General features: G+C 44.2%; 1 protein-coding gene across 2 annotated transcripts; it reads right to left on the bottom strand.

Moving 5' to 3' along the window:
• Window positions 1–215: 215 nt before the first annotated feature.
• On the bottom strand, window positions 216–27,746 carry LOC115167814 (SLIT-ROBO Rho GTPase-activating protein 3). Of its 2 annotated transcripts, none has more exons than XM_029722448.1 (22): window positions 27,544–27,746; window positions 21,998–22,081; window positions 21,287–21,458; window positions 20,834–20,999; window positions 19,880–19,942; window positions 19,588–19,692; window positions 19,248–19,376; window positions 14,506–14,727; window positions 14,255–14,356; window positions 13,855–14,088; window positions 13,589–13,673; window positions 13,137–13,164; window positions 12,926–13,025; window positions 12,780–12,840; window positions 12,581–12,658; window positions 11,884–12,012; window positions 11,616–11,721; window positions 10,679–10,906; window positions 10,533–10,570; window positions 10,215–10,371; window positions 1,687–1,735; window positions 216–1,460 (listed from the first exon to the last, which is right to left on the bottom strand). In XM_029722448.1, the coding sequence occupies exons 2-22, from the start codon at window positions 22,056–22,058 to the stop codon at window positions 1,296–1,298; spliced, it is 2,478 nt and encodes an 825-aa protein (XP_029578308.1). In that variant the 5' UTR covers window positions 22,059–22,081; window positions 27,544–27,746; the 3' UTR covers window positions 216–1,295. The 2 variants fall into 2 exon arrangements, with proteins under 2 accessions (XP_029578308.1, XP_029578307.1); XM_029722447.1 differs by lacking the exon at window positions 27,544–27,746 and adding an exon at window positions 22,477–22,540.
• Window positions 27,747–27,964: the final 218 nt, after the last annotated feature.

Raw genomic sequence — 27,964 nt, 5'->3', positions numbered from 1 at the left:
CCTAACCTAATTTTAACCAATTCAGAAATGAAATATCAGTTGCCCATCAGCCACGTCCCATTAGGTTTCCCCATCCAGAACATCCAGTACTCCAACAACATAGGACACAAACGTACTGCATCCTCTCTGTGAGTTGGTGTTGCCATCTAGTGAGCAAATGTCTAACTGCAAATATCTTCTCAGTATCCAGTACGATGTGAAGTACAGACCTACAGTAACATGGGAACATGAACATTTATTCAAACAATCATCAGATCCAGAAAGCTATATAAAAATAGCAATACGACATTTAAAAGTTTGTCGTTACCAGTAGCTCAATGACTCAATCACAGACAGGAGATCTTGCTGGTACAGGTTAAAATGGACATTTCATCTGATAAAGGGGATAGAACATATGTCTTATAGGATCTCTATGATAAAGACCATATGGCCTTTGAATGTTCATAATTATAGGCCTACCCAAACATGAACCGTGAACTGACCAAATCAGATAGCGAGCACTTGTCTTGGTGTTGGCATTGCACACATTGGGCATAGAGGGCCTCCATAGGCCCATAACCACAAGAGCATAGAATACAAACAACACTGATAATAGTGCACATTCCAAGTCATTGTGGGTAAAATAAGTTATGATATAGCAACTCAAAATCTGCCATTGACTGTGTAGCATTGGCATACAGTGAAAGTCACTGGGGTCACTGGAGTGTGTCACTGGGGTCACTGGGGTTCAATCAAACACAGCCTGGTCCCAGATACAGATCTGGGATCAGGCTAACCAAAAAAGGCTTCACAGTAGGAATCAAAACCTGTCTGTCCACTTGCAATAGCAAGAATCCCCTTAATGCTTACAATCCAATGCTTTTCCAATCCATGGCGGGGAATGTGCAAGAGCACACTTTGGGAAAAGTGTGGAGAATGGGGACACAGCCCTACAGTGAAAATCAGAGTGGGGGTCATTGGGGTGTGTTGTATCAAACACACTAACAAAAGTCTTCACAGTAGGAGTCAAACCCTTTTGTCTGTGACTGTCCATTCACAGGCTTCACAATGAAGACTGCTGTCTGAGCAGACTCATACAGTACAGTGAACTGACTGCGGTTCATGTAACCCAGCCATCTGTAATCCCACTGTCAAAGGCTGCTGTCGCAACCTGTCATCCTACACGGTGTCATCTCGTCTCTCGTCTCTTTCGTCTCTCTCCTTCCTTTCCTTCCCTCTCATTCATTTATTCATCCATCTAGCCATTAGTTCATTCTGGTCCCCTCTCTCTTTTTTACCAGTCCAGTTGGTCAGATCTAAACAGGTCTTTCCCTTCTGCGCCCAACCCCTCCTTTCTTCTGCTCTGGAGGAGGTTGGGAAGAGCGGGATGAGGTGACCGAGGGGGTGGAGGAGGATGGAGGAGGGAATGATTGTCGAGCGATAAGCTCCTTGAAGACAGAGCTCATCTGGTGGCAGATCTCCTGTGAGATGAAAAGAGGGAATACGGGAGGAGAGAGGAGGGGGAAGAATAGAGGACAGAGATGTTTTTCTTCACTGGACCGGAGTGGACTCCCTCTAGCGTGGTCGCATACCTCTTATTATGCACGCTTAGTGAGTTCAAAAATGACAACAGTAATTGCAACAGCTGCTGCCGGTAATTACAGAAATAAAATATGAAATATGAGCTTAATGAAAAACATGTCAGACCTTGTCAACCTGAACTGTTATATCTTCACTGGATGACAGGTCCTGGGCTCTGTGAAAAACAGAGAGAAAGAGAGAGAGGGGAGAGAGAGAGAGAGAATTTCAGTTCCCCCGCTTTAGCTTATTTAGGTCACTACAATTTATGACAATGAGTGCTAAAACAATACAACAATAACAAGTCAATATACCCTGTGAATATCAGAGTAAATGGTACATATTACTACCAAAGTTATGGCTACAGCAGTGGATGCTCCTAAGAGGAGGAAGGGGAGGACCATCCTCCTCAGTGAATTTCATAAAAATAAAACATTTAAACAGTTATCCTTTTTAGATAAAACTATACTAAATATAATCACATATATAGTCACCAAATAATTGATTAAAACACACTATTTTGCAATGAAGGTCTACAGTAGCCTCAACAGCACTCTGTAGAGTAGCACCACTGTGTAGCCGGAGGACAGCTAGCTTCCGTCCTCCTCTGTGTACATTGACTTCAATACAAAACCTAGGAGGCATGGTTCACACCCCCTGCCATAGACTTACACAGTAATTATGATGACAACTTCCGAAGGACATCCTCTAACCGATCAGAGCTCTTGCACATGAACTTAAACGTTGTCCACCCAATCAAAGGATCAGAGAATAAATCTAGTACAGAAAGCATAAGCTACAGCTAGCTAGAGCTGCAGTGCATAAAATGTGGTGAGTAGTTGAGTCAAAGAGAGAGAAAGACAATAGTTGAACAGTTAACAAATTCATTTCTTCCTAAATGAAGGAAAAGTGAGAGCGAAAGAGAGATTTTGTGAATTTTTTTCACTTTCAGTTTCACTTACTTAGCAAATGCAGCTAGGTAGTTTCGCCTACTCAAACACCCTGCTCAAACAGAGGATGCTATGAAAGTGTAACGGCTGTCGTCTGAAGAAGTGGACCAAGGTGCAGCGGAGTTAGTGTTCATTATTAGACTTTAATATAAACAACGTGAACACTATACAAAACAAGAAAAGAGCAAACCGACAGCAAACAGTCCTGTCTGGTACAAAACACTGACAGAAACAATTACCCACAAACCCAAAGGAAAAACATGCTCCTTATGTGTGACTCCCAATCAGCAGCAACGAGCTTCAGCTGTGCCTGATTGGGAGCCACACACACGGCCCAAAACAAAGAAATACAAAAACATAGAAAAAGGAACATAGAACACCCACCCAATGTAACACCCTGGCCTAACCAAAATAAAGAACAAAAACCCATCTCTATGGCCAGGGCGTTACAGAAAGCTAGCTGGCTATGACTATCCAACACAACACTATGTCTCTTTGAAGTCAAGGTTTTCCTAATTTATTGCCTCTGTGGCCCCCATTGTAAGTGCTAAATTGCTTACTGACTGTACACTGTAACGTTACTGCATGATTGTAGTGAGTTTATTTGTCACGTCCTGACCATAGTAAGATGTTATTTTCTATGGTAGAGTAGGTCAGGGCGTGACAGGGGTGTTTTGTGTTTTTCTATATCTATGTTTAGTTCTAGTTCTCTATCTCTATGTTGTTTTTTGGGGGGATGATCTCCAATTAGAGGCAGCTGGTCCTCGTCTCTAATTGGAGATCATACTTAAGTAGGATTTTTTTCCACCTGTGTTTGTGAGTAGTTGTCTTCTGTCTAGTTTCTGTACCTGACAGAACTGTGCGCTTCGTTTTTCTCTTTGTTATTTTTCCTTTAGTGTTTTGAGTTATAATAAAGATTCATCATGAGCAATCAACACGCTGCGCCTTGGTCCCCTCTTTACGACAGCCGTAACATTATTAACGCGTTAGTTCTATTATCTATGTTGACTATGATGTTACTTTAGCTAACATGGTGACAATGATGTAGGCTGTGTGTAGCAGTTATGATATAGTTTGGCTTGGAAAGCTTTTATCGCCTGGTCACATACAGCTGATGTGTTGTGCATTGAAGTCCACAAGCAAAGGGAAAAGGTGAGAGGTGGAGATCACATAGATGCGAGAAGGAATACAATCTGGCTGCTATGAAAGTGAACTGGATTTTCATTCCGCTGATTCTGTTGAAAAACAATTCTTAAACGGAAGCAAACGGGACAAAATTAGGATAGACATACCTGAATTTGTCCAATAGAAACTCCCGTTTATAACTGTTGGATTAATGATTACACCCTATATCATCTAGACGCAGGCAAGAGTGTGCAAGGCGGTATTGAATGTGTCACTGTCTGTCACCTCAAATTTCTCTCGACCTGTGTGCAAATACGTTGTAAACTTCATTCATAGGCTAGGTTGTAGCAACCTCATGAATGGTATAGGGAAAATTTGAGTATCATGTAGTAGAGGTCGACCGATTGATTGGAATGGCCGATTAATTAGGGCCGATTAAAAAAAAAAATGTAAGACCTTTATTTAACTAGGCAAGTCAGTTAAGAACACATTCTTATTTTCAATGACGGCCTAGGAATGGTGGGTTAACTGCCTTCAGGGGCAGAACGAAAGATTTTTACCTTGTCAGCTCAGGGATTCAATCTTGCAACCTTACGGTTAACTAGTCCAACACTCTAACCACCTGCTTTACATTGCACTCCACAAGGAGCCTGCTTGTTACGCGAATGCAGTAAGAAGCCAAGGTAAGTTGCTAGCTAGCATTAAACTTATCTTATAAAAACAATCAATCAATCATAATCACTAGTTAACTACACATGGTTGATGATATTACTAGTTTATCTAGTCTGTCCTGCGTTGCATATAATCGCTTAGGTACACATTGCTCCAACCATAAACATCAATGCTTTTCTTAAAATCAATACACAAGTATATATTTTTAAACCTGCATATTTACTTAATATTGCCTGCTAACATGAATTTCTTTAACTAGGGAAAATGTGTCACTTCTCTTGCAAACAGAGTCAGGGTATATGAAGCAGTTTGGGCCGCCTGGCTCGTTGCGAACTGTGAAGACTATTTCTTCCTAACAAAGACAGTCGACTTGACCAAACGGGGGATGATTTAACAAAAGCGCATTTGCGAAAAAAGCACAATCGTTGCACGACTGTACCTAACCATAAACATCAATGCCTTTCTTAAAATCAATACACAGAAGTATTTACTTTTAAACCTGCATACTTAGCTAAAAGAAATCCAGGTTAGCAGGCAATATAACCAGGTGAAATTGTGTTATTTTGCGTTCATTGCATGCAGTCAGGGTATATGCAACAGTTTGGGCCGCCTGGCTTGTTGCGAACTAATTTGCCAGACTTTTACGTAATTATGACATAACATTGAAGGTTGTGCAATGTAACAGGAATAGCATTTTGTTTTCGAGATAATAGTTTCCGGATTCGACCATATTAATGACCTAAGGCTCCTGTGAAATGGCTAGCTAGTTAGCGGGTGCGCGCTAATAGCGTTTCAAACGTCACTCGCTCTGAGACTTGGAGTAGTTGTTCCCCTTGCTCTACATGGGTAACGCTGCTTTGAGGGTGGCTGTTGTCGATGTGTTCCTAGTTTGAGCCCAGGTAGGAGCGAGGAGAGGGACGGAAGCTATACTGTTACACTGGCAATACTAAAGTGCCTATAAGAACATCCAATAGTCAAAGGTATATGAAATACAAATCGGATAGAGAGAAATAGTCCTATAATAACTACAACCTAAACCATCTTACCTGGGAATATTGAAGACTCATGTTAAAAGAAACCACCAGCTTTCATATGTTCTCATGTTCTGAGCAAGGAACTTAAACGTTAGCTTTTTTACATGGCGCATATTGCACTTTTACTTTCTTCTCCAACACTTTGTTTTTGCATTATTTAAACCAAATTGAACATGTTTCATTATTTATTTGAGGATAAATTGATTTTATTGATGCATTATATTAAGTTAAAATAAGTGTTCATTCAGTATTGTTGTAATTGTCATTATTACAAATAAATACATTTAAAAAAGCGGCTTTTTTTGGTCCTCCAATAATCGGTATCGTTATCGGCGTTGGAAAATCATAATCGGTCGACCTCTATCATGTAGTAGCCTAAACGTATCACTGTTACATTGAACTGAGTGAATGGAATTTGAATAACAGCCATCCAATATGCTGTAATAGAAAAAAGGCCATGCTCATGAAAAAAATGGCACTGACCGCCACTGGACTACAATGTGGTTTAAAGTCTCAGTGGTACAGGTACCACAGTGACAGGTGAAATATCTTTGATGGTACTTGTGGTGTTATTTGCATATTGCATCCTGATTGGCCATATACAGTGGGAATGTAGGGGTTCATAAGGAAAGCATATCTCTCTCTCATGTGGCTCGTAATGTGAAGCAACGTGAAGTTAGCAATAAATGTGCCTTCATAAAGATGCACCGTTAGTAATTATTTTACTCACGTACAGACAAGTTTGATTACACGACATGGTGTTAGAAGTGGACTAGAACGAGTTACTGACAGAGTTTAGCTTACAGTACCTGGTTGAAAACTTTTGGGAAGAGAATCGAGGAGGCTAATCAGCATGGAAGACATTGCGGGAGAATCTTCAAAAATCTATCGAGGAGAACCAGGTAAACACTCTCATGTACTGTATGAGAGAGGACGTTTTGAAGGGTCTAAACCTAAACGAACTCGAGGAAAAACAGTATGGACAAATGAGAGACAGATTTCATGCATTCTTTATTGTGAAAAAGAATGTGATCTATGAGCGAGATCGCTTTAACATGTGGAGACCGGGGGAAAATGAAACAGTGGATTATTTTGTCACAGCCTTATATGCCCTAGCAGAATATTGCAACGATGGACTAGACATGATGAACTAATTAAAGACAGGCTAGTCATTGCGTCTGTCAGTGCGTCTGTCAGAAAGTATGCAGCTAGATAAAGATCTCACACTAGAGAGAGCCATTGAGATGGCAAGGCAAACTGAAGAAGTGAAAAAGCATCACAGTTGCCTGCGAGGTGACACAGTAACAACAAAAGAGGCATGCTCAGTGGATAGAGTTATGCAGAAAGGCAGCCAGTGGACACAGAAATTCCAGCGTGAGAAAGCTAGCCATGAAAATGCTAATGACAAAAAGTCAGTGTCAAAACTGTGGCAAAATCCCTGCACATCCAAGAGCACAGTGTGCAGCTAATAAAGTAGTGTGTCACTCCTGTGGGAAAAAAATGGCATTACCAACGTGTGTGTATGTCATCAAGAGCCCTAAACGAGGTTCAAGAAGAAGATGATAGCATTTTCCCAGGAACAATAAAAGCAGGAGGTGACCCATGGACGATTGACATTCAAGTGATGAACAGAAATGTGAAATTCAAAATAAACACTTGTGCCGGTGTGACTGTTATCCCATACAATGTGTTCAATGACATTTGACGGGAACCAGCCAGCCAGCTCTGCAAAAACCAACGAAACCTCTGCAAGGACCAGGAAGAGCGCCGCTGGACATGATCAGCGTCATAAGTCTGGTTCTAAGAAAGGGAGACACTGGATGACATGTATGTCATCAGAGATCTACACAGCTTTACTAGGCAGACCAGCGATCACAAAGCTTGAGCTAGTTGCTCGACTCCACAACCTTGATTTACACACTGAAAGAAAGCTATCCAAAGCTGTGCAGCGGTCTTGGCACACTACAATAACCAAATACCATCAAGCTGAAACCCGGCTGCCAAAATTCAAGAATGAGCTAGATCGCAGGAAAGGTTTTCACCAGAGTGGAGGAGCCCATGGACTGGTGCGCCGGCACGGTGGTTGTCCCAAAGAAGAAGAGGGACGTCCGCATATGTGTTGATTTCACCAGTCTCAATGAGTCAGTGTGTAGAGAAAAATACATACTTCCCACTGTCGAGCAGAACTTTGGCTCACTAGCCGGGGCGAAGATCTTCCACAAGCTCGAACCGAACATGGGATTCTGGCAGACGCCTTTCGGACGTTACTATTTCAACTGTCTGCCTTTTGGCATCGCTTCAGCACCTGAACACTTCCAGAACAGAATGGTGACAGAGGTCACTGAAGGCCAGGAAGGTGTGGTCTGTCACATGGATGATCTGTTGGTCTGGGGCCAAACTCAGGAAGCGCATGATGCAAGACTTCATGCTTCATTGCAGAAGATGGAAAAAGCCGGCTTAACTCTGAACATGGGCAAATGTGACCAGGCAAAGGAGGAAGTGAAGTTCCTGGGCCACATTATCTCGGACAAAGGAGTACAGCCCGACCCAACAAAGACAGAGGCTGTCAAGAAGTGTGAAGCCATCCAACATCAGCAAGCTACAGAGTTTTCTAGGATTTGTGAACCAACTGTGAAAGTTCATCCCTCTGGTAGCAAAAAAGGACAAAACTTTCAGAGTCCTACTCTCAAAGAAAAAACACTTGTACTGGGGGAGCCGTCAAAGAGCTGAAGGAGGAGCTGACATCCACACCCTTGCTAGCCCTGTACGACCCAAACAAAGAGATCAAGGTGTCAGCCGATGCGTCTTCTTACGGACTAGGAGTAGTGAGTGCTGCTGCAGAAGAAGAGCGAGGAATGGAGACCCGTTGCCTACGCTTCCTGGTCTCTCACAACGACCGAGCAGAGATACGCTCAAGTGGAAAAAGAAGCTCTGGGGCTGACATGGGCATGTGAAAGTTTCAGAGACTTTTTGATCGGTCAACACTTTCAGCTGGAAACTAATCACAAACCGCTCCTGAGCTTTCTGGGGAACCAACCCTTGGACACCCTTCCTCCACCAATCCAACGCTGCAGGATGAGATTTATGAGATATTCCTACAAGATTGCTCATGTCAGTGGAAAGAGTCTGTGGACTGCAGATACGCAGTCACGTGCGCCAGTCAAAGCCAAAGCTACTGCTGCAGAAAAGGAGCACATGGAGAGCACAAATACATATGTGGATGCCATCATGGAACAGCTTATGCTTAAACATCATGACAATGTGTCAGGAAGGATGGTCTGAGTTCTGGACCGCTGAAACTGTACTGGGCAGAACGCGCTTTTCTCACAGTGCACGACTGTCTTGTGTTTAAAGGAACAAGACTTGTCATTCCATCAGCCTTACAAAATGATGTCCTCACTAAGCTGCACGAGGTTCATCAAGGTGTGGTCAAGTGCAAAGAACACACACAACAGGCTCTATGGTGGCCTGGACTCAGCCAGCAAATGAACGAACTTGTACTTAAATGCAGGACATGCATCAAAGAGCGCACAAACCACACAGAACCACTCATACCGTCACATCTTCCAGAGAGACCCTGGCAAAGACTGGGAGCGGACTTGTTCACTCTGAAAAGCATCACCTACCTGCTAGTGGTGGACTACTTCTCAAGGTATGCGGAAATCGCAAACCTGTCACTAACAAAGTCTGCGGATGTCGTAGTTCATCTGAAGTTCATCTTTGCCCGCCATGGGGTACCCGAGGTCCTGCTTACGGACAATGGGCCTCAGTTCCCCGGAAGACCCCTTTCCAACTTCGCTGCAGAGTATGGATTTTGCCATGCCACCAGCAGTCCAGCAGCAGAACGTTCAGATGGTGAAGAACCTTCTCAAGAAAGCAGCTGACCCTTACCTTGCTTTGCTGGCCTATCAGTCAACTCCACTCCAGAATGGAAATTGCTGATGGGACAAAAGCTTCAAACCACAGTGCCAACACTCCCATCACTGCTAGACCCATCACTCCCAAACACAGCTGCGGTCAGCTCAAAGGAAAAAGGAGAGAATGAGTGCGGTACAGCAAGGTTTCAACAAGAGTCACAGAGTCAGCGACCTCAGCAGACTCTCACCTGGAACACAGGTGTGGGTGACTGACTCAAAAGTCCCAGGAACAGTGCTGAGGGAACATGCAGCACCACAATCTTACATGGTGGAAGTTCCCCACGGGTATGTCCGCAGGAACAGACATCCCCTCATCCCTATGGATGGACCTGAGGACCTGAGAACAACAACGCTACGCAGGAGAAGATTCAAGTGTCTTCACCACTCCGACACACTCCATTGTACCTTCTACACCCAGAATAAGGTCTGGGTGAGCAATAGTTAAACCTCAAAGACTGGATTTATAAGCCAGAGCAACAAGAACAAAAGACTGAGCTCAAAGTTAAACAAATAAATAAGACAAAACAACAGCTGTCAAGTTGCTACAGTTCTAACTTACCTGTGGGGTAGATTTGTGTTTAAAGAAATTAGACATTTTGGGTTAAAGTTTACAGAAAATATTTTACGTTCATGACTATGTAGAAACGTTCTAGAATAACTAGGCAGAAACAGACCTACTGACGTAAGAGCAAAATAATTCCTTATTGAGACAAAGGAAGTCTAAGCTTTGTTCTCTGAAAAGGGAAGATGTGGTGTTTTGAATATTGCATCCTGATTGGGCATATGCTAATGAGGGCCTGTGGGAATGTAGCGGTTCATGAGGAAAGCATCTTTCGCTCTCATGTGGCTTGTAATGTGAAGCAACTTGACGTTAGCAATAACTGTGCCTTCATGAAGATACACCGTTAGTAGCTATTTTACTCACATACAGACAAGTTTGATTGCACGACAGTACTTACTCTTTGCGTGTGTAGCGGGGGGAGCGGGGCCTGCCATGTAGAGCCATGGGGATCTGTATGGTGAACTTTTCTCCAAGGGACACACTCCCTCCTGCTGGGGATTGTCTGGAACTGCTGCTACTGTTGGATCGAGATCGCTCTCCTTTTGACTCTGACTCTGGATCACAAAGAGTTCTAATTGTTTTTGGACTGGGACAATGCACATCAATCAAGATTTCTGTGAATGTTTCTCATAAAGCATAGATGGAAAAACAATATCCCTGTGTCAAATGACTGATTCTCAAACACACATGAAGTTAGCAGCCGGCCCCTTCTCACCTTTACTGAGGATTTCTGAATCCCCTTCTCCCTCCTCACTGCAAAATAAACACAGACGATCAACATCAAGTCTATGTGCCTGAGTATGTGCTTGTGTGTGTGTTTTGTCTATGTCACTGTCCATTTATCTATGTGTTTTCTGTCACCAGTCGTCTTGCTCCAGCGTCATGCATTTCTCATACACCGGTCCCTGTAGCTCGGTCGGGCTGGGGAAGATGCTCTCATGCTGCAAAATGATGCCCTTCACCAGAGAGTTGATCTGAGGCTGCAGAGTAACAACGTCCTCATCCTGTAACCCTCTCACCAGACTGGGGCCGAAGCACACGGCTAAGTTATAGGGCTGCATCATGTTCTCATCGCTGTACTGGGATACACTGGGGGAAGAGGGGGGGGGGGGGCGATAGAAGGGGGAGCAAGGGGAGAGAGGGAGGGAGGTAGAGCGAGAGAGTGGGTGGGAAAAAGAGAGAAAGAGAAAGCGACAGATAGAGAGAGGGGGAGTGAGGGGAGGGAGAGAGTGAGTGAGAAAGAGAGGTAGGGAGGGAAAGAGAGAAGAAGAGGGGGAAAGGGGGAAGGAGAGAGAAAGAGAGAGGGAGAGAGAGAGAGAAAGAGAGAAGAGGGCAAGAAGAATAAGAATAACAGAATAAGTTCAAGCTCTTAGTGCTGAACCAAATGGCTCCCTGACCCTTTGAAGAACCCTTTTTGGTTCCAGGTAGAATCCTTTTGGGTTCCATGAAAAATCCTTTCCACAGAGGGTTCTACCTGGAACCAAAAAGGGTTATCCTATGGGGACAGCCGAAGAACCCTTTTGGAACCCTTTTTTTTGCAAGTGTAGTGCACCACTTTTGACCAGAGCCTATATAGGGAATAGGGTGTCATTTGGGACGCAACCTAAGTGTGTTTTAGAAAATAGCTATCTCATCAAATGGCTGCTTCTCTCTTCTTTGAACAGAGGGTTTTCTTTGCAATACTGACATTTGCAAGGGCTTTGTGGTAAGTGTATGGTTAGTTCCTCTTGACAATGACAGTAAAAAATCCCAAATAAGTGTTTGTTCCTGGACAACGCTTTAGAACAAAGATACTTACTGATGGAGGAATGCAAAGAGGTATCTCATGACGATGATGACAGGTGGAGGATAGGAGGAGATGACTGATTTGAGTTTAGCTGCTCTCTCTGTCTCGTTATCAATCTCTGGAAGGGTTGGGTGCAACAAGGAGAAAGATTAAGGAAAAGCATATGAAAAGCTACCCAATGCAGACATACACACACACACACACACACACAACCCCCACTCCCCAACCACCCACCCACCCTCACACATACATACACCCAACCCCCCACGCACACACTTACCTGCGTACTCCAGGAGCTGAGTGGTGCTGTCCTGAGGAAAGAGAGGTTTCTCCAGGGTTCTGAAGTAGAGCTTCAGTACTCCTGCTACTAAGTCCATGTCACACATGCTGTCTGCCAGGGGGTCCTCTCCTACAGGGAACACCAAGGGCACATTGCCCACCATTATTAATGATCAATACTACAGCACTGGACTACGGCTTCCATAGACACCAGACCTAGGTTAAAATAATATTAACTTTCTATCTAAATACTCTGACTGTTCAATTGAGCCTGCCTGAGCTTGCAGTTTGGGACTATACCATTGGTTATATTGCGCCATGCCAGCTTAATCCAGTAAAGACAAATGATCTGAAACAGATACTTTGAACCCAGGTCTGTACTAGATGCAGCTAGAGCAGCAGGCAAGGAGCAGATTGATGCTTATTGGGATGAATATTGTCCTGGAGGCAGCACTGAGCGGTTTCTGCCAGATGGGCTAGCCGCAAAGTCAGAATTGGCTATACCGTATAAAAACAAACAATTAAGGTTAGGGTCAGACATAAGTTTAGCAGTGTGGTTAAGATTAGGGTTAGGTTTCAAATCTGATTGTATTACTTTGTGGCTAGGCCACCTAGTGACCACCCTGCAGAGCTGCCTCCCGGACAAGATTCATTCCAATAAATGCCAACCTGCAGACAGGGACAGCAGACAGGCCTACCTCTCTCAAACGCATCTCTCAGACTGTTGACCTCAGCCTGAGACCCTGGTACTCTGAAGATACCCTCATGGTGGAGACCTACAGTTTAGGATTGATTGACAGACAGACATGAAGGCCTTCATAGATACACGCTACAGTCCATTAGCTGTTTGTAATATACAGTATCAATATGCACCAAACATGCACAATAATGGCTCACCATTGAGGTTGATGAAGCGAATGCAGCTTTCCACAACCACTGGGATCTCTTGGCCCGATGCCTGACAAAATTGGGAGAAGTTTATTGAAATCAGGATACTAAGGAGGAGAAGGAAATGTAGACAGACAGCAACAGTAGGCTGGCACCTGTATGAACGAGAGCATGTCTCCAGTGAAGAGTTTGTGAGTGAACTGGATGCTAGGTTGACCCTTCATCCTCACACGAACAGACTTCCTAGAGATTTCTCTACAGGGGGGAGAAGACACACTAGTCAGTTGACTATAAGACAGTGCCCTAAACTGTTATGTTACTCTTATGAGGCAGTTATAAAGGCCTTACAGAGGAATGTAACTCTACCTGGCTTGATGACCATTGGTTGCTTCAGCTAGGGAGTGAAGAAAATGCAACAATTAGGATAGCTGTAACAGCTGTATTATAGGAAATGAAGAGCCAAAATGACACTTGGGCAATTAAGGAACAACAATGAGTGTACTGTATATGAGGCTATAGTACAAAGTCATGCCGAACTGTTGGGTTTGTGTTCGAGAGCTTGGAACTATAAGGTTCTATCTGACAAAATAGGATTCTGTCTATAATGTTCCGAACCCTCATTGGGTTTAAATGGTGTCAGCCATTTTTGTTCTTGTATTCTTTTGAACTTTACAACATAAATTGGGGCATTTAGAGTACTGTATAAGTAGAGACCATTGAACAGAACAAGGCTATGTCAATAACTACATTTTGACAAAAATGCAGATAGAAACTTATCGTCCCAAGCTCTCATATTGTAGAAGTGGTTAGTGCTGTACCTTTCTCTACAGCCACTTTAAGCAGATCATGTTTAGCCTGTAGTTTGGATACCAGAGAGCTTTTACAGAGATACTCCTTCACTTTCTGAGAGAAGAATCAAACACAATTCAAAAAAGTCATCGTCATTGTCGTTGTCATCATCATCGTCACCACCTCCACCGTCATTTCCTTGTATTTCATTTTCATCATTACTGTAACCCCCACTATTATAGTGCACTACTTTTGACCTGACCCTTATGTGTACGTCCGTTTAATAATGACTCACAGTACAGTAGAGGATCTCAGTCTCCTGCAGGTTGGCTCTGCGTCTGGCCAGACTAGGTCTGCTACTGCTGCTGGCCAGGCTTTCATTGCTTCCCCCCTGACCTTGGCTCTGAGACAGGGACTGAAGATAGACCTGGGAGCCCTGGGTCTGGCTGCTGGAGGGTGGAGGATCTAAGTCATCATCACTGATACCTTCCAGCAGGGTAACGCGGGCCGCCCGTAGAGTCTTATCTGCCTAGGAGGGAGAAAGTGTGTAGTGAATATATTGGAATCCATCTTATCCACTACAAGGTCGATTTTAAGCTTTTGAGGGAGTCATGGCCCGGTTACTGTAAAGCATTTTGTGTCAACAGTTGATAAAGGCTTTATACATTTGATTGATTGGGTGGACTGGACTTTACCTCCTCCGTTTCCTGGGTGAACCCGGTGAGTTTAGATTGTAGCTGTTGGAACCTGGTCACCATCTCACCCCTAATCTCCTGCTCTGCACTCACCTCAAACACCTGAGAGGAACAGGGACAGGGAAGAATCAGGGGATATCAGACAGGTGGGAGCAAAGACATGTGACGTCGAGGTACACAGCCCACACACTCTCACATTCTCAAACATAGTCACAGAAAATGAAAGCACCCCCACAACCCATACACCCTACCTGGTCTCCGTCGTGTGGCTGGTAGTGGAAGCGGAGGGGCAGACAGAAGGTGTTGGTGTGTGTCTGTAGCAGGTTGTCTCTGTCCTGACTCTGGTCCAGTTCAGACACAGCACTTTGGAGCTGCTGCAGCCCTACACTCAGGTTCTGCTGACCCCAGGACCGGCTGGACAGGTAGGCCCACAGCACACGGGACAGAGACAGGTGGTAGCCCACATCTGAACACTAAGAGAGACACAGAAAGATGACACTGGGATAAGATGATGTGTTTATGTCGTAGGCAGGGTTGGGGTCATATCCATTTCAATAGAATCAATTCAGGAAGCAAACTGAAAAATGTGAATTGGAATACGTCATGCTGTCACGTCCTGGCCAGTATATAAGGTTAATTGTTTTGTAGTTTGGTCAGGGCGTGGCAGAGGGTATTTGTTTTATGTGGTTCAGGGTGGGTGATTGTTCTGTGTTGAGCTTAGGCTTTGCCAGACTGTTTGTTGTCGTTCGTTCATTCGTTTCTCGTGTTTGTTATTTTTGTATTCATTTTTTGAAGTTAATAAATCATCAAAATGAGCATACACGTACCTGCTGCGTTTTGGTCCTCCTTCACCGACGACAACCGTGACAGAATCACCCACCACTCAAGGACCAAGCAGCAGAGGAAGGAGCAGATGGTTTTCGAAGTGGACAAACGAGAGAGATGGACTTGGGAGGAGATCTTGGAGGGAGAAGGCTCCTACACTTGGGAGGAGATCCAAGCAGGGAAAGATCGCCTTCCTTGGAAACAGGTGGTACGCGAGAGAGAGGAAAGGAGTAAGGCTGGTATGGACCGGGAACGTTTCCGAGGGACAAGACTGGCGTTGAAGCACGAGAGGCACCCCCAATAAATTTTTTTGGGGGGTCACACGGGTAGTTTGGCTAGGCGAAGGAAGAGCCGGAAGCCAGCTACCCGTGGTTATATGGAGGAGCGTATGGGGTGGAGAGCGCTATGTTTCGCTGAGAAGCGCACTATCTCACCCATACGCACGCACAGTCCGGTGCGAGTTATTCCAGCCCCTCGCAGGTGCCGTGCTAGAGCGGGCATCCAGCCTGGTAGGAGGATGCCTGCGCAGCGCATCTGGTTGCCGGTACGCCTCCGAGGACCAGGCTACCCAACTCCCGCTCTACGCACGGCTACCATCAGGCCCCTGCACAGCCCAGTCTGCCCTGTACGAGCACTCCGCTCGTACAGGGCTACTAGTTCCATCCAGCCAAGGCGGGTTGTGCAGGAGGTAAGATCTAGACCGGCTGTGCGCCTCCATAGCCCTGGGTTTCCAGCTCCTGTCTCTCGTGCGGTCCCGGAAGTGCGTCCACCCAGTCCGACTCGTCCTGTTCCCGCTCCCCGCACTAAACTGCAAGTGCGTAAACCCAGCCTCGCCAGTCAACAGTCGTCGGAGCTGCCCGCCAGTCAAGAGTTGTCGGAGCTGCCCGCCAGTCAACAGTCGTCGGAGCTGCCCGCCAGTCAACAGTCGTCGGAGCTGCCCGCCAGTCAACAGTCGTCGGAGCTGCCCGCCAGTCAACAGTCGTCGGAGCTGCCCGTCAGTCAACAGTCGTCGGAGCTGCCCGCCAGTCAACAGTCGCCGGATTGGTCAGACTGCGCTGAACTGCCGGAGTGGCCAGACTGCGCTGAACTGCCGGAGTGGCCAGACTGCGCTGAACTGCCGGAGTGGCCAGACTGCCCTGAACTGCCGGAGTGGCCAGACTGCCCTGAACTGCCGGAGTGGCCAGACTGCCCTGAACTGCCGGAGTGGCCAGACTGCCCAGACTGTCCCGAGTTGCCAGACTGCCCAGACTGTCCCGAGTTGCCAGACTGCCCAGACTGTCCCGAGTTGCCAGACTGCCCAGACTGACCCGAGTTGCCAGACTGCCCAGACTGTCCCGAGTTGCCAGACTGCCCAGACTGTCCCGAGTTGCCAGACTGCCCAGACTGTCCCGAGTTGCCAGACTGCCTAGACTGTCCCGAGTTGCCAGACTGCCCAGACTGTCCCGAGTTGCCAGACTGCCCAGACAGCCTGGAACGGCCTGAGCCGGAGCCACCTCCAAAAATAGGTGGGTTGGGGAGGGGGGGTGTAGCACAGTGCCGTCGTTGACGGCAGCCACCCTCCCTTCCCTCCCTTTAGTAAGGGGGAATTTTTCTTTTGGGTATTGTTTGGGGTTATTTTGTTTGTTAAGGTGCTTCCGGGGTAGCACCTTTAAGGGGGGGTACTGTCACGTCCTGGCCAGTATATAAGGTTAATTGTTTTGTAGTTTGGTCAGGGCGTGGCAGAGGGTATTTGTTTTATGTGGTTCAGGGTGGGGGATTGTTCTGTGTTGAGCTTAGGCTTTGCCAGACTGTTTGTTGTCGTTCGTTCATTCGTTTCTCGTGTTTGTTATTTTTGTATTAATTTTTTGAAGTTAATAAATCATCAAAATGAGCATACACGTACCTGCTGCGTTTTGGTCCTCCTTCACCGACGACAACCGTGACACATGCAGGTCTTTTGAATGGACTTCAAGATTATTTCAAGAAATCCGTGAAAATGCGGTCAAATAAGGTACACTACCGGTCAAAGTTTTGAGAACACCTACGCTTTCAAAGGTTTTTCTTTATTTATACTATTTTCTACATTGTAGAATAATAGCGCCGACATCAACACTATGAAATGACACAAATGGAATCATGTAGAAACCAAAAAAGCGTTAAACATATCTAAATATATTTTATATTTGACATTCTTCAAATAGCCACCCTTTGCCTTGATGACAGCTTTGCACACTCTTGGCATTCTCTTGTCCAGCTTCACCTGGAATGCAGTCTTGAAGGAGTTCCCACATATGCTGAGCACTTGTTGGCTACTTTTCCTTCACTTCGTGGTCCGAATCATCCCATACCATCTCAATTTGGTTGAGGTCGGGGGATTGTGGAGGCCAGGTCATCTGATGCAGCACTCCATCACTCTCCTTCTTTGTAAAATAGCCCTTACACAGCATGGAGGTGTGTTGGGTCATTGTCCTGTAGAAAAACAAATGATAGTCCCACTAAGCCCAAACCAGATGGGATGGCGTATCGCTGCAGAAGGCTGTGGTAGCCATGCTGGTTAAGTGTGTCTTGAATTCAAAATAAATCACTGGCAGGGTCACCAGCAAAGCACCCACACACCATCACACCTCCTCCTCCATGCTTCACAGTGGGAAATACACATGCGATCATCTGTTCACCCACACCACGTCTCACAAAGACACGGCATTTGGAACCAAAAATCTCCACTAGTCTAATGTCCATTGCTCGAGTTTCCTGGACCAAGCAAGTCTCTTTTTCTTATTGGTGTCCTTTAGTAGTGGTTTCTTTGCATCAATTCGACCATGAAGGCCTGATTCACACAGTCTCCTCTGAACAGTTGATGTTGAGATGTGTCTGCTACTTGAACTCTGTGAAGCATTTATTTGGGCAGTAATTTTGGAGGCTGGTAACTCTAATGAACTTATCCTGCAGCAGAGGTAACTCTGGGTCTTCCTTTCTTGTGGCGGTCCTCATGAGAGTCATTTTCATCATAGCCCTTGATGGTTTCTGCGACTGCACTTGAAGAAACATTCAAAGTTCTTGAAATGTTCTGTATTGACTGACCTTCATGTCTTAAAGTGAAGATGGACTGTCATTTCTCTTTGCATATTTGAGCTGATCTTGCCATAATATGGACGTGGTCTTTTATCAAATAGGGCTATCTTCTGTATACCCCCCTACCTTGTCACAACACAACTGACTGGCTCAAACGCATTAAGAAGGAAAGAAATTCCACAAATTAACTTTTAATAAGGCACACCTGTTAATTGAAATGCATTCCAGGTGACTACCTCATGAAGCTGATTGAGAGAATGCCAAGAGCGTGCAAAACTGTCATCAAGGAAAAGGGGGACATTTTTGAAGAATCTCAAATATAAAATATATTTTGTTTAACACTTTTTTTGGTTACTACATGATTCCATATGTGTTATTTCATAGTTTTGTTGTCTTTACTATTATTCTACAATGTATAAAATATTAAAAATAAAGAAAAACCCTTGAATGAGTAGGTGTTCTAAAACGTTGACCGGTAGCGTAAATCTAAAATTATATTTGTGTTTGTGGATAAATTTACTTCTGCCAGACATCTTTTATGACATTTTCGTGCTGAAGAGCATTGCGTTACATTTTTGCCCATGAAAGGCTATTCAAAAAGCATACAAAAGTTCAAAACTACTTGCCGCGTCACTTTCATGGCATATTTCAGTTTACTTCCTGAATATAATTGAATTAAATGGACTTGACCCCCAACCCTGCTTGTAGATAACATGTTGGATGCACATTGTATTGTAAAGTATCGTAGTAAACCTTGGCTTGTGTGAGCCAGAACGGCTCATAGAAGCAGGAGCCTATCTCTTGTTTCTGTAGTGTGGTGTACAAGTCCACCCCTTGGACAGGACGCTAGTCTATCGCAGGGCCTTACCCTTAATCTATCACCTTAATGCTTAGTGCCAGGCAGAGACGCCTCGGATCCCATTTTTACAATCTTTGATATGACTCGGCCGTGGATCGAACTTCCATCTTTCCAATATCAGGGCAGACACTCTTACCACAAGGCCGCTGAGTTTGCATCATTGCAATTGCAGTCATTGTGTATTATGGCTGGTACTTTTCAGTATAATCCAGTGTCTTCCCTATAGGCGCCAGACAGCATCTGTGAAGCACCACTCACATCTATGAGTGAGGAGATGTCCTGGAGATAGTACTTGTTCATGGAAGCGTTGGCTGCAGCTAGGTTGAGGAGGTAGTCGTTTCGAGCCTTGGTGCACTTCAGCTGAATCTCCTGCACTTTACACTGTCTCTGGAAACACACATCGGAATGAGCCATTACACACACACACACGCACACGCGCACACGCACACGCACACACACACACACACACACACACACACACACACACACACACACACACACACACACACACACACACACACACACACACACACGCACACACACATACACACACACACACACACTCATTTTGAAAAAAGGGATGTGAACTGTTCTTTACTTTCTCTATCTTCTTAGAAGTGCCTTGTTTCTGTTTCTCTGCTTCCTTCAGCTTTCCCTCTGCAGACACATAATCTGAATGGTACTGGTAGTAGGTCTTCCATGCCTGCAAGCCAGGAGAAACACACAAACATTGAAGCACACGCGCACACACACACAGAGAACATTCATCAACACGTCATATCATGCAAATACCAAGACAACTACTTTACATATCACCGTGTCCTATTTTAGAAAATATGACATACTTTGTTTCTTAACTGGTGTCTGTTTCCCACACATGTTGGACTTACTGTCTGTAGCTCTGTGGTGACTTTCAGTAGACCATCCTGTAACTGGGTACAGACATCTTTACTCTGGAAATAAAGAGATCAACCAATAAATGTGTTAGATGACTAAAGAATCAAATAGAGGCCGAGGCAAAGATAGAGACAGATTAGAGATGGAGAGAGAGAGATTAGAGATGGAGATAAAGACAGATTAGAGATAAAGACAGATTAGAGATGGAGATAATGTCACATCCTGACCAGTAAAGGGGTCTATTTGTTATTGTAGTTTGGTCAGGACGTGGCAGAGGGTATTTGTTTTCATGGTTTTGTGTATGTGTTTAGAAAGAGGGATATTTTGTGTAGAGTGTTTCTGGGGTTTATTGGTGTAAGTGTCAATGTAGAGGGGGTAGTTGATTTAGGTGGTTCGGTGTGTGTGTGTATTGTAAAGGAGTATTTGATTTATGTGTTCCGGGGTGTTGGGTATGTTCTTGTGTTTGTATTTCTAAGGGGTTGTTCTAGTTTTGTATTTCTGTGTTGGCCTGGTATGACTCTCAATCAGGAACAGCTGTACATAGTTGTTGCTGATTGAGAGTCATACTTAGGGAGCCTGTTTTCACCTGTCACTTGGTGGGAGGTTATTTCCGTGTTTAGCGTTATGCCTTACAGGACTGTCTATCGTCGTTGTGTTTTTGTATACGTTTTTGGTTTCCCTTCTTTGTCCTAATAAAAGAAGTTGAGTGTACATATACCCGCTGCGTTTTGGTCTCAACCTTACGACACCCGTGACAGATAAAGATTAGAGATGGAGATAGAGACAGATTAGAGATGGAGATAGAGACAGATTAGAGATGATTAGAGATTGAGAAATGTACAGATTAGACATAGGAATATGACTCCCCAGGACTCCCTGGAAAATAGTGCAAATGTTACTGAGCGGACTATCCTGGCTGAATGAATCAAATGAAGATGGAGCAGTACCCTCTTGGCCAGGCGCTGTGTGATGTCCAGACAGTGAGTAAGGGGCTCGGTTAGGGTGGTCCTACATATTTCACTCAGACCACTGTGGTCTCTGCTCTCCTGTCTGGTCTGAGACAAGAGAACCAGCCAACACTGGGCCACTGACTGGCCATTACAGGGCTCCTTCCTGAAAGATAGAGGCACAGGGAACAGGCCATGGTTTAAACATAGACATGGTTTAACCATAGGGTTACAAGAATGGAAAATACTAGAATGGAAAATTAAAAAACACTGGTTTTTAGTTCTGGAATAGGTTTAATCTGTGTCTGGGAAACATGTAATTTGTAGAGTGGATTCAGAGACACAAAGACCATCTCAACTCTAGCCTGATCCCAGATCTGTTTGCGACGTCTTGCCAACTCAATGACCATAGGACTAACAGACATAGCACGAACAGAGCTTGGAGCAATTTACCTTTTGATTTTGGAGGTGAACCTCTCGGACAATTTGTCAAGCGAGCGTGCATACTCCCCTTCTATCTCACTGCGTCTACGCAGGTAGTCTGTCAGGTCCTGAAGCTGTTGAGATTTCTGCTCTAATTGCAGGTCCAACACCTTCAACTGGTCCAACAACTGACAACGCACCTCTTGGGGTGGGAGCAGGAGAGTGGGGGGCAGGTAGGTGAGAGAGAGAGAGAGAGAGAGAGAGAGAGAGAGAGAGAGAGAGAGAGAGAGAGAGAGAGAGAGAGAGAGAGAGAGAGAGAGAGAGAGGAGAGAGAGAGAGAGAGAGAGAGAGAGAGAGAGAGAGAGAGAGAGAGGAGAGAGAGAGAGAGGGGAGAAAGAGAGCACGAGAGCGGGAGAGAGAATGAAAGAGGGAAGTTGAGAGTGATATACAGAGGGATGCCTCCATTTTGTTTACTGACTTTGAATAGTGAATGAGTTCCACTTCCTGTACATGTAGACCTTCAACCAAATGCTGAAGGTGACGGTCGTGTTGTACCATTGAGTCTAATGTGTTTACAGTCAATAAGCATTTAATATGGACTCAGCCTGTGACTAGACAGACATGCATGGAACTAGAACTATGTTGTACCAACCGGAGGGCGGTGAGAAGAGAAACATTAAAGATGAGCAGTACAGTAGAGTAACGTTAGAGGGTAAAAACAGTAACAAGGATTTCCCTTACCTTTGATTTGTGTGTCATAGTCTAGAACACCCACTTTTCTCAGCTTCACATTTGACGTCATTGTTGCTCTGACAAGGTGAAACCCTGTTGCAAAGAGATGTCAATAATTCCACAAGGTTTTCTGCAATAGTTCAACCTGAAACGTTACAACCAACCTGCTACCTAGTTCCTGGCAAAAACCCTCACTGTACCCACGCTTCTTAGAGAGGATATGTATGTGTGCAGCTAATGACCCTACATCCGGGACAAAGTCCACTTGATTATTGACCTAACTCTTGAAAACCTTTCTGCCTATACTTGTAGTGTACACTACCCTGCTGCGTCTTGATACAATCTGTTCCAAGCACTTTGTAACAACGCTCTGTGACACTCTTTGTTTACAATGCAGACTGACAGACTCCACAGTATCCACGTATTAGAGATAGACTGACTGAGATAGACTGACTGAAATAGAGTGACTGTAAACAGTATTCTCTTACTGTGACACATCTCCTAGTTCAAGCCAGCCTGCCTCTGAAGCGATAGCTGCGTAAAAAGCCAGTTGGCATGTATCGCACCGCTCTGCTCACGCTGCTGCATAACTGTAGTATGCTGTGCAAAAAATAGCAGCAGAAACATTTCAGCTGCTCTATATATAGTACTTTGCCACCGCCACATGGTACACAGCACTGTCACTGAGGGGATGTTTGTTTTACAAGCTACAGGTGGTTTCACTAATAGATTTAGTAATAACTGTAACCAATGTTCCCTCTAATTATTTTCGGCACTGAGCAAATTTCAGGTCTGCTGAGCTCAAACTTGAACGGTGTGAAAATTCTATGCGTGCGTTTACTGTGAACACTGAGGATGTAGCCACTTTAAGTTACAGTTTTAACAGTGGCCTTGTAGGCTATTGTGGCTATTTGATCATAATGTAGGCCTACCAAAGTGGCCTACCATCAAAAACAATGGAGAAAATGCATCCCATAACATTTTAACATGGAAATAGCTGTTTTATCATTCCGTTTACAGTAGCAGCAAATGTGTGGTGTTCAATAGCTTACATTCCATGAGACTTTTGAGAAGAAAAAAAAACATACAGGGCTTGACATTAACCTCTTTATCCACTTGTCTGTCAGACAAAGAGGTGACTGAGAATGTTGTTTTGTTGTTTGATGCAAGAAACTACATTACAAATTTAAACAAATTACTATTCCCATAACATTATTACAGAGGATCAGACACATTGTGCTACTGTACCCTCTGCCTATTGGCCCATTTAGCTTATTCAAGTCTGTCTCAAAATACAAAAAAATGCTCTTTATCTGACTCGCTTTTCAAAGATGTCTAGTAATTTACACGTTTGTGCTCATGTAGGAAGCAATCACTCCCCTATTGCTGACTACAAGTGATCTATAACTGGGCTAATAACTCACTAACAAGTAAAGGATATTAACAAAATGTCCACACGCGGCTATATGCAGCTCTCACTTTGATCTCAAAACAAGCGCATCTACTCACGACTGATCATGCTGTAAACACAGTCCAGTTCAATGTACAGTGCATTCGGAAAATGTTCAGACCCCTTGACTTTTTCTACATTTTGTTACGTTACAACCTTATTCTAAAATTGATTAAATAATTTTTTCCCCTCTGTACTTTGCTCCGTTCATCTTTGCATCGATCCTGACTAGTCTCCCAGTCCCTGTGCTGAAACCATCCCCACAGCATGATGCTGCCACCACCATGCTTCACCATAGGGATGGTTGAGGTTTTCTCCAGACGTGACGCTTGGCATTCAGGCCAAAGAGTTCAATCTTGGTTTCATCAAACCAGAGAATCTTGTTTCTCGTGGTCTGAGTGTCTTAATGTGCCTTTTGGTAAACTCCAAGCAGGCTGTAATGTTCCTTTTACTGAGGAATGGCTTCCGTCTGGCCAATCTACCATAAAGGCCTGATTGGTGGAGTGCTGCAGTCCTTCTGGAAGTTTCTCCCATCTACACAGAGGAACTCTAGAGCTCTGTCAGAGTGACAATCGGGTTACTGGTCACCTCCCTGTCCAAGGCCCTTCTCCCCCAATTGCTCAGTTTGGCCAGAGGGCCAGGTCTAGGAAGAGTCTTGGTGGTTCTAAACTTCTTCCATTTAAGAATGATGGAGGCCACTGTGTTCTTGGGGACATTCAATGTTGCAGAAATGTTTTGGTACGCTTCCCCAGATCTGTGCCTCGACACAAAGTTAAAGGGTCTGAATACTTTCTGAAGGCACTGTACATGGCCGCACCGGTCTATAGGCTGAGTAGTGTGTGTCAATGTAATAGAATCCTTCTCGGATGTGTTCTGCCTACAACAAAATCTGTTGCATAGTTTGTTTTGTTTCGGTATGTTGAGTTGAAAGTGGCTAATATTGCATCGATTCGATCACAATTCCCACAGTAAAGGGAAGCGTTGCTAGTGTTAACAGGGAAAACTCCAGAACAGTGGTCACCAACCTTTTCTGAGTCAAGATCACTTTAAATCAAAATGCAAGCCGAGATCTACTGCTGAAATTTTGTTTTATACCTGACTTAAAAAATGTAAACCTATGCACATTAACCAATCAAAAACAGTACTGTAGCAATGAGGTTTGTGAAGTAAGCTATAGGCCCAATGCATTATCACCGCATATTGGCTTTGCTTGAATTGCCCTGCCAATTGCTGTTCGGGTCATTTTTTTCAATTATTTTTCAACTTTTGAGGTAGACTATATGATCACAACGGTAATAGTGTGATCATATAGTGAGCATACATTTAAATAATCTTCTTTCTATTTTTATTGGGCTAATGGTGCCTGAATCAGAGGGTCAGTCTCAGCTGATGGAGAGAGCAGCAGACTGAGGGTTCACCTCTCATCATCCCCCCTTTGACATCTCACAGCATCAACTTGGCTGTAGTTTTCTTTTATGCCTGCTACGTTACTGCAGACAAGGTCATCTGAGCCCTCCTTCGGCCAGAGGAAGTCTTTTAGCGCTCTTGATTTGCTTTCTGGGCCCGCCGCGAAGGCAGTTTGTACCTTCAGACACATGACATGGTTCAAAATGGAACTACGTTTGTTGTTTTTTACAGAAATGTTTGCCGATCGACTAAGTCTCGGGGCTACTGCCGCGAACAGACAGACAAGACACAGCACACACAATCCTTCAGTTCTAGTTGACATGATTTGCAGGTTATATCAGTTTACAAACTATTAACTACAGTTACTGGTTTACGACTACATCATTTCATGACAGTCAGCCCAAGCCAGTCAATGTTGCTTTTCTGTTCAATAGCATAGGCCTGGTGTTGTTGGCATAATAGTGATCTGATGATCCAATCATCATTTTCCCTTCTTCTTCTTTACGTTGGATCCAGAGTCATTAACTTGTCCAGTGGATGAGAGAAAAGAGAAGTCTTCATGGATTTGTGTTGTTTGTTATTCCTTATTAAGTTAGGTACTGTTAAAGGCCTGAGAGGTGGATCAATTAACTACACTTCAACCGCCATTTATGAAGTTAGTATTATTGGTAGACTAACAGTGAAATGTTTACTGAGGAGCCCTTCCCAACAATGCAGAGGAAAAAAAAGAGAAATAGTAAAATAATACATGGGGAATGTGGTTACCTTTAGGGGAATGATTGATTGAGAGCTTAACCAGTCAGAACATGATCACTGCCTGGACTTATGGTTATAAACTGCATTTGAATTACCCTTCATGAAGTTAGTAGTTCAAATTATTGCCATCTGTCCTGCCACTCTGTTTCTCTGTTGTCTGTCTGTCACATAGAGACACCTCTAGTGATCTTTAGAAAGGGGAAGACAGGGGTGGTGTTTCCTGTGCCAGGGGCACCCGCACACACACACACACACACACACACACACACACACACACACACACACACACACACACACACACACACACACACACACACACACACACACACACACACACACACACACACACACACACACACACACACACACATACACACACATACACACATACATACACACACACACTGAGGAGCAAATTAGGACTCACTTGGCCTCCCCTAACTAGTCACTTGACTTCTCTCTCTCCGTCTGTCACATCACTCTCTCACTCTTCACTGGCGACTAACTTCCTCTTCTCTTTTCAAAAAAGCATTCTCTTAACTTACAATTCACTTCTACATGTCACGCAGCTGTTTTACAGTCTTCCCAATCTCACTCCCTTTCATTTCTTTTAAACAAAACAACTTTTGCCTGTGATTTCTTCAGTCCATCTAGATAGGCATGCCTATAGGTTAATCTATGTATGAGCCTGTAGGTTACCTATAGGTCTATTGCTTCTCCATTTGGAATTTGTAACACACTTCATCTATCTTAATAAAATGCATTTTAGAAAGCAGACGTTGTACATGCAGCATGTTGTTTTTACAGCTTTGTCACCCTTTCCTTTCTCCTTCTCTCCATGCCTCCACTATGTGATCATCATTGAATCCCCCAACAGGAATTTGAGTTTATTGCCATCATCATCAGGACATAGGCAGGGTACCAATTCTTAACTGACATTCACTGGTCAGTTTTAACTGGAAGACTCTTTTGTAGTTGCTGTATCTGATCAAATTTGATATGATCTAAGGCTCACGCTTCGAACACACCGACAGCCTCTTTGCGCAAAATGTTACGCAGCATCATCTGGATATGTATGCAACAGAAGTTCAACATTCACCTTCTGATACCATTTCTGTCAAGCCGTCTACGCACACAGTTTGACGCATACGATCGATAAATCAAATGTACGCATCACACCGAACACACTGCAACTGCCTACTGCAACGCAATGCTGCAAGGCAAACGCAGCGTTTCCTTGGAAATGAATGTCGTAGTGTAACGCCCTGGCCATAGGGAGGGGTTTTTGTTCTTTATTTTGGTTAGGCCAGGGTGTTACATTGGGTGGGCGTTCTATGTTCTTTTTTCTAGGTTGGTTTGTTTCGTTGATTTTGGCCGTGTGGCTTCCAATCAGGCACAGCTGTAGTTTGTTGTTGCTGATTGGGAGTCACACATAAGTAGCCTGTTTTTCCTTTGGGTTTTTGTGGGTGATTGCTTCTGTGTAGTGTTTTCTATTTTTGTTCATGTAGGACCAGACAGGTCTGTTTGCTGTCGTTTCTGTCGAGTATTTTGTTTATAGTGGTTCATTTGATTAAATCTTGGTTGCATCTTGGTTTTCTTACGACGACAGCCCTTACACATAGTTACATTGGTATAGCTACAATGTCATAGTAACAATGTCATAGTTACAATGGTATAGTTACAATGTCATAGTTACAATGTCATAGTTACAATGGTATAGTTACATGTATTGCCATATGTACTAATTAGGTGTTTCCCAGTTTATGGTCCAACCACAACCACACCTAAAGGTCACAGTGGGGTGAGATACAAATTGAGAAATACAGTATTCATAACTATCAAACAGCAAATAAACCACATTCACAGGAAGTAGAGAAAAAGTAACCTCACAAAATGGGAAATAAATGGTCTAGTTATAATGTCATGAAAATGTGATTCTTACCTGACTGAAATTAGTTTTAATACTCTTCTTTCCACAGTGAGTAACATTTATCTCCAAACGATAACTTGTCTCTTCCTCCTCCTTACGTTAAATAAATAAACCTGGGTGCTCTCTCTCTCTGTCACAGACACACACACAATGTTCTGTTGCCCCCTAAACACACTCTCTGAGACATCCTGTGACAGCTTGTGAAAGAGTTGTGAAGAGTGAAAACTTCTAATTCAAGCCACACCCCATCCTCCTCATCATCCCCCTCTTCTCCCCTCCCTCCTCATCCATCCACTTTCCCCTATGAGTTCATGTGTATAGAAGTAACACACATAGGCTGAGTAAGAGTAAGCGCTGTCGTCTATAATTACCGTATTAAGTCTTACCACCGATCTCTTACTCTGAGTTACTAATATACTTGATGAGAGCATTG

Source organism: Salmo trutta, chromosome 30 (genome assembly GCF_901001165.1).
Source record: "Salmo trutta chromosome 30, fSalTru1.1, whole genome shotgun sequence".
In the NCBI taxonomy this organism is placed as follows: Eukaryota; Metazoa; Chordata; class Actinopteri; order Salmoniformes; family Salmonidae; genus Salmo; species Salmo trutta.
The sequence above is the reverse complement of the archived record's forward strand: the minus strand, read 5'-3'. Positions and strand labels throughout refer to the sequence as shown.

What these genes read in the sequence shown, in the direction of transcription:
- LOC115167814 (XM_029722447.1), bottom strand. An exon ending in TAAAGTGGCTGTAGAGAAAG is followed by an intron (nt 13,165 to 13,588) that starts GTACAGCACTAA and finishes TTCACTCCCTAG; the next exon opens with CTGAAGCAACCAATGGTCAT. An exon ending in CCCCGCTACACACGCAAAGA is followed by an intron (nt 1,736 to 10,214) that starts GTAAGTACTGTC and finishes TGTTTTTCACAG; the next exon opens with AGCCCAGGACCTGTCATCCA.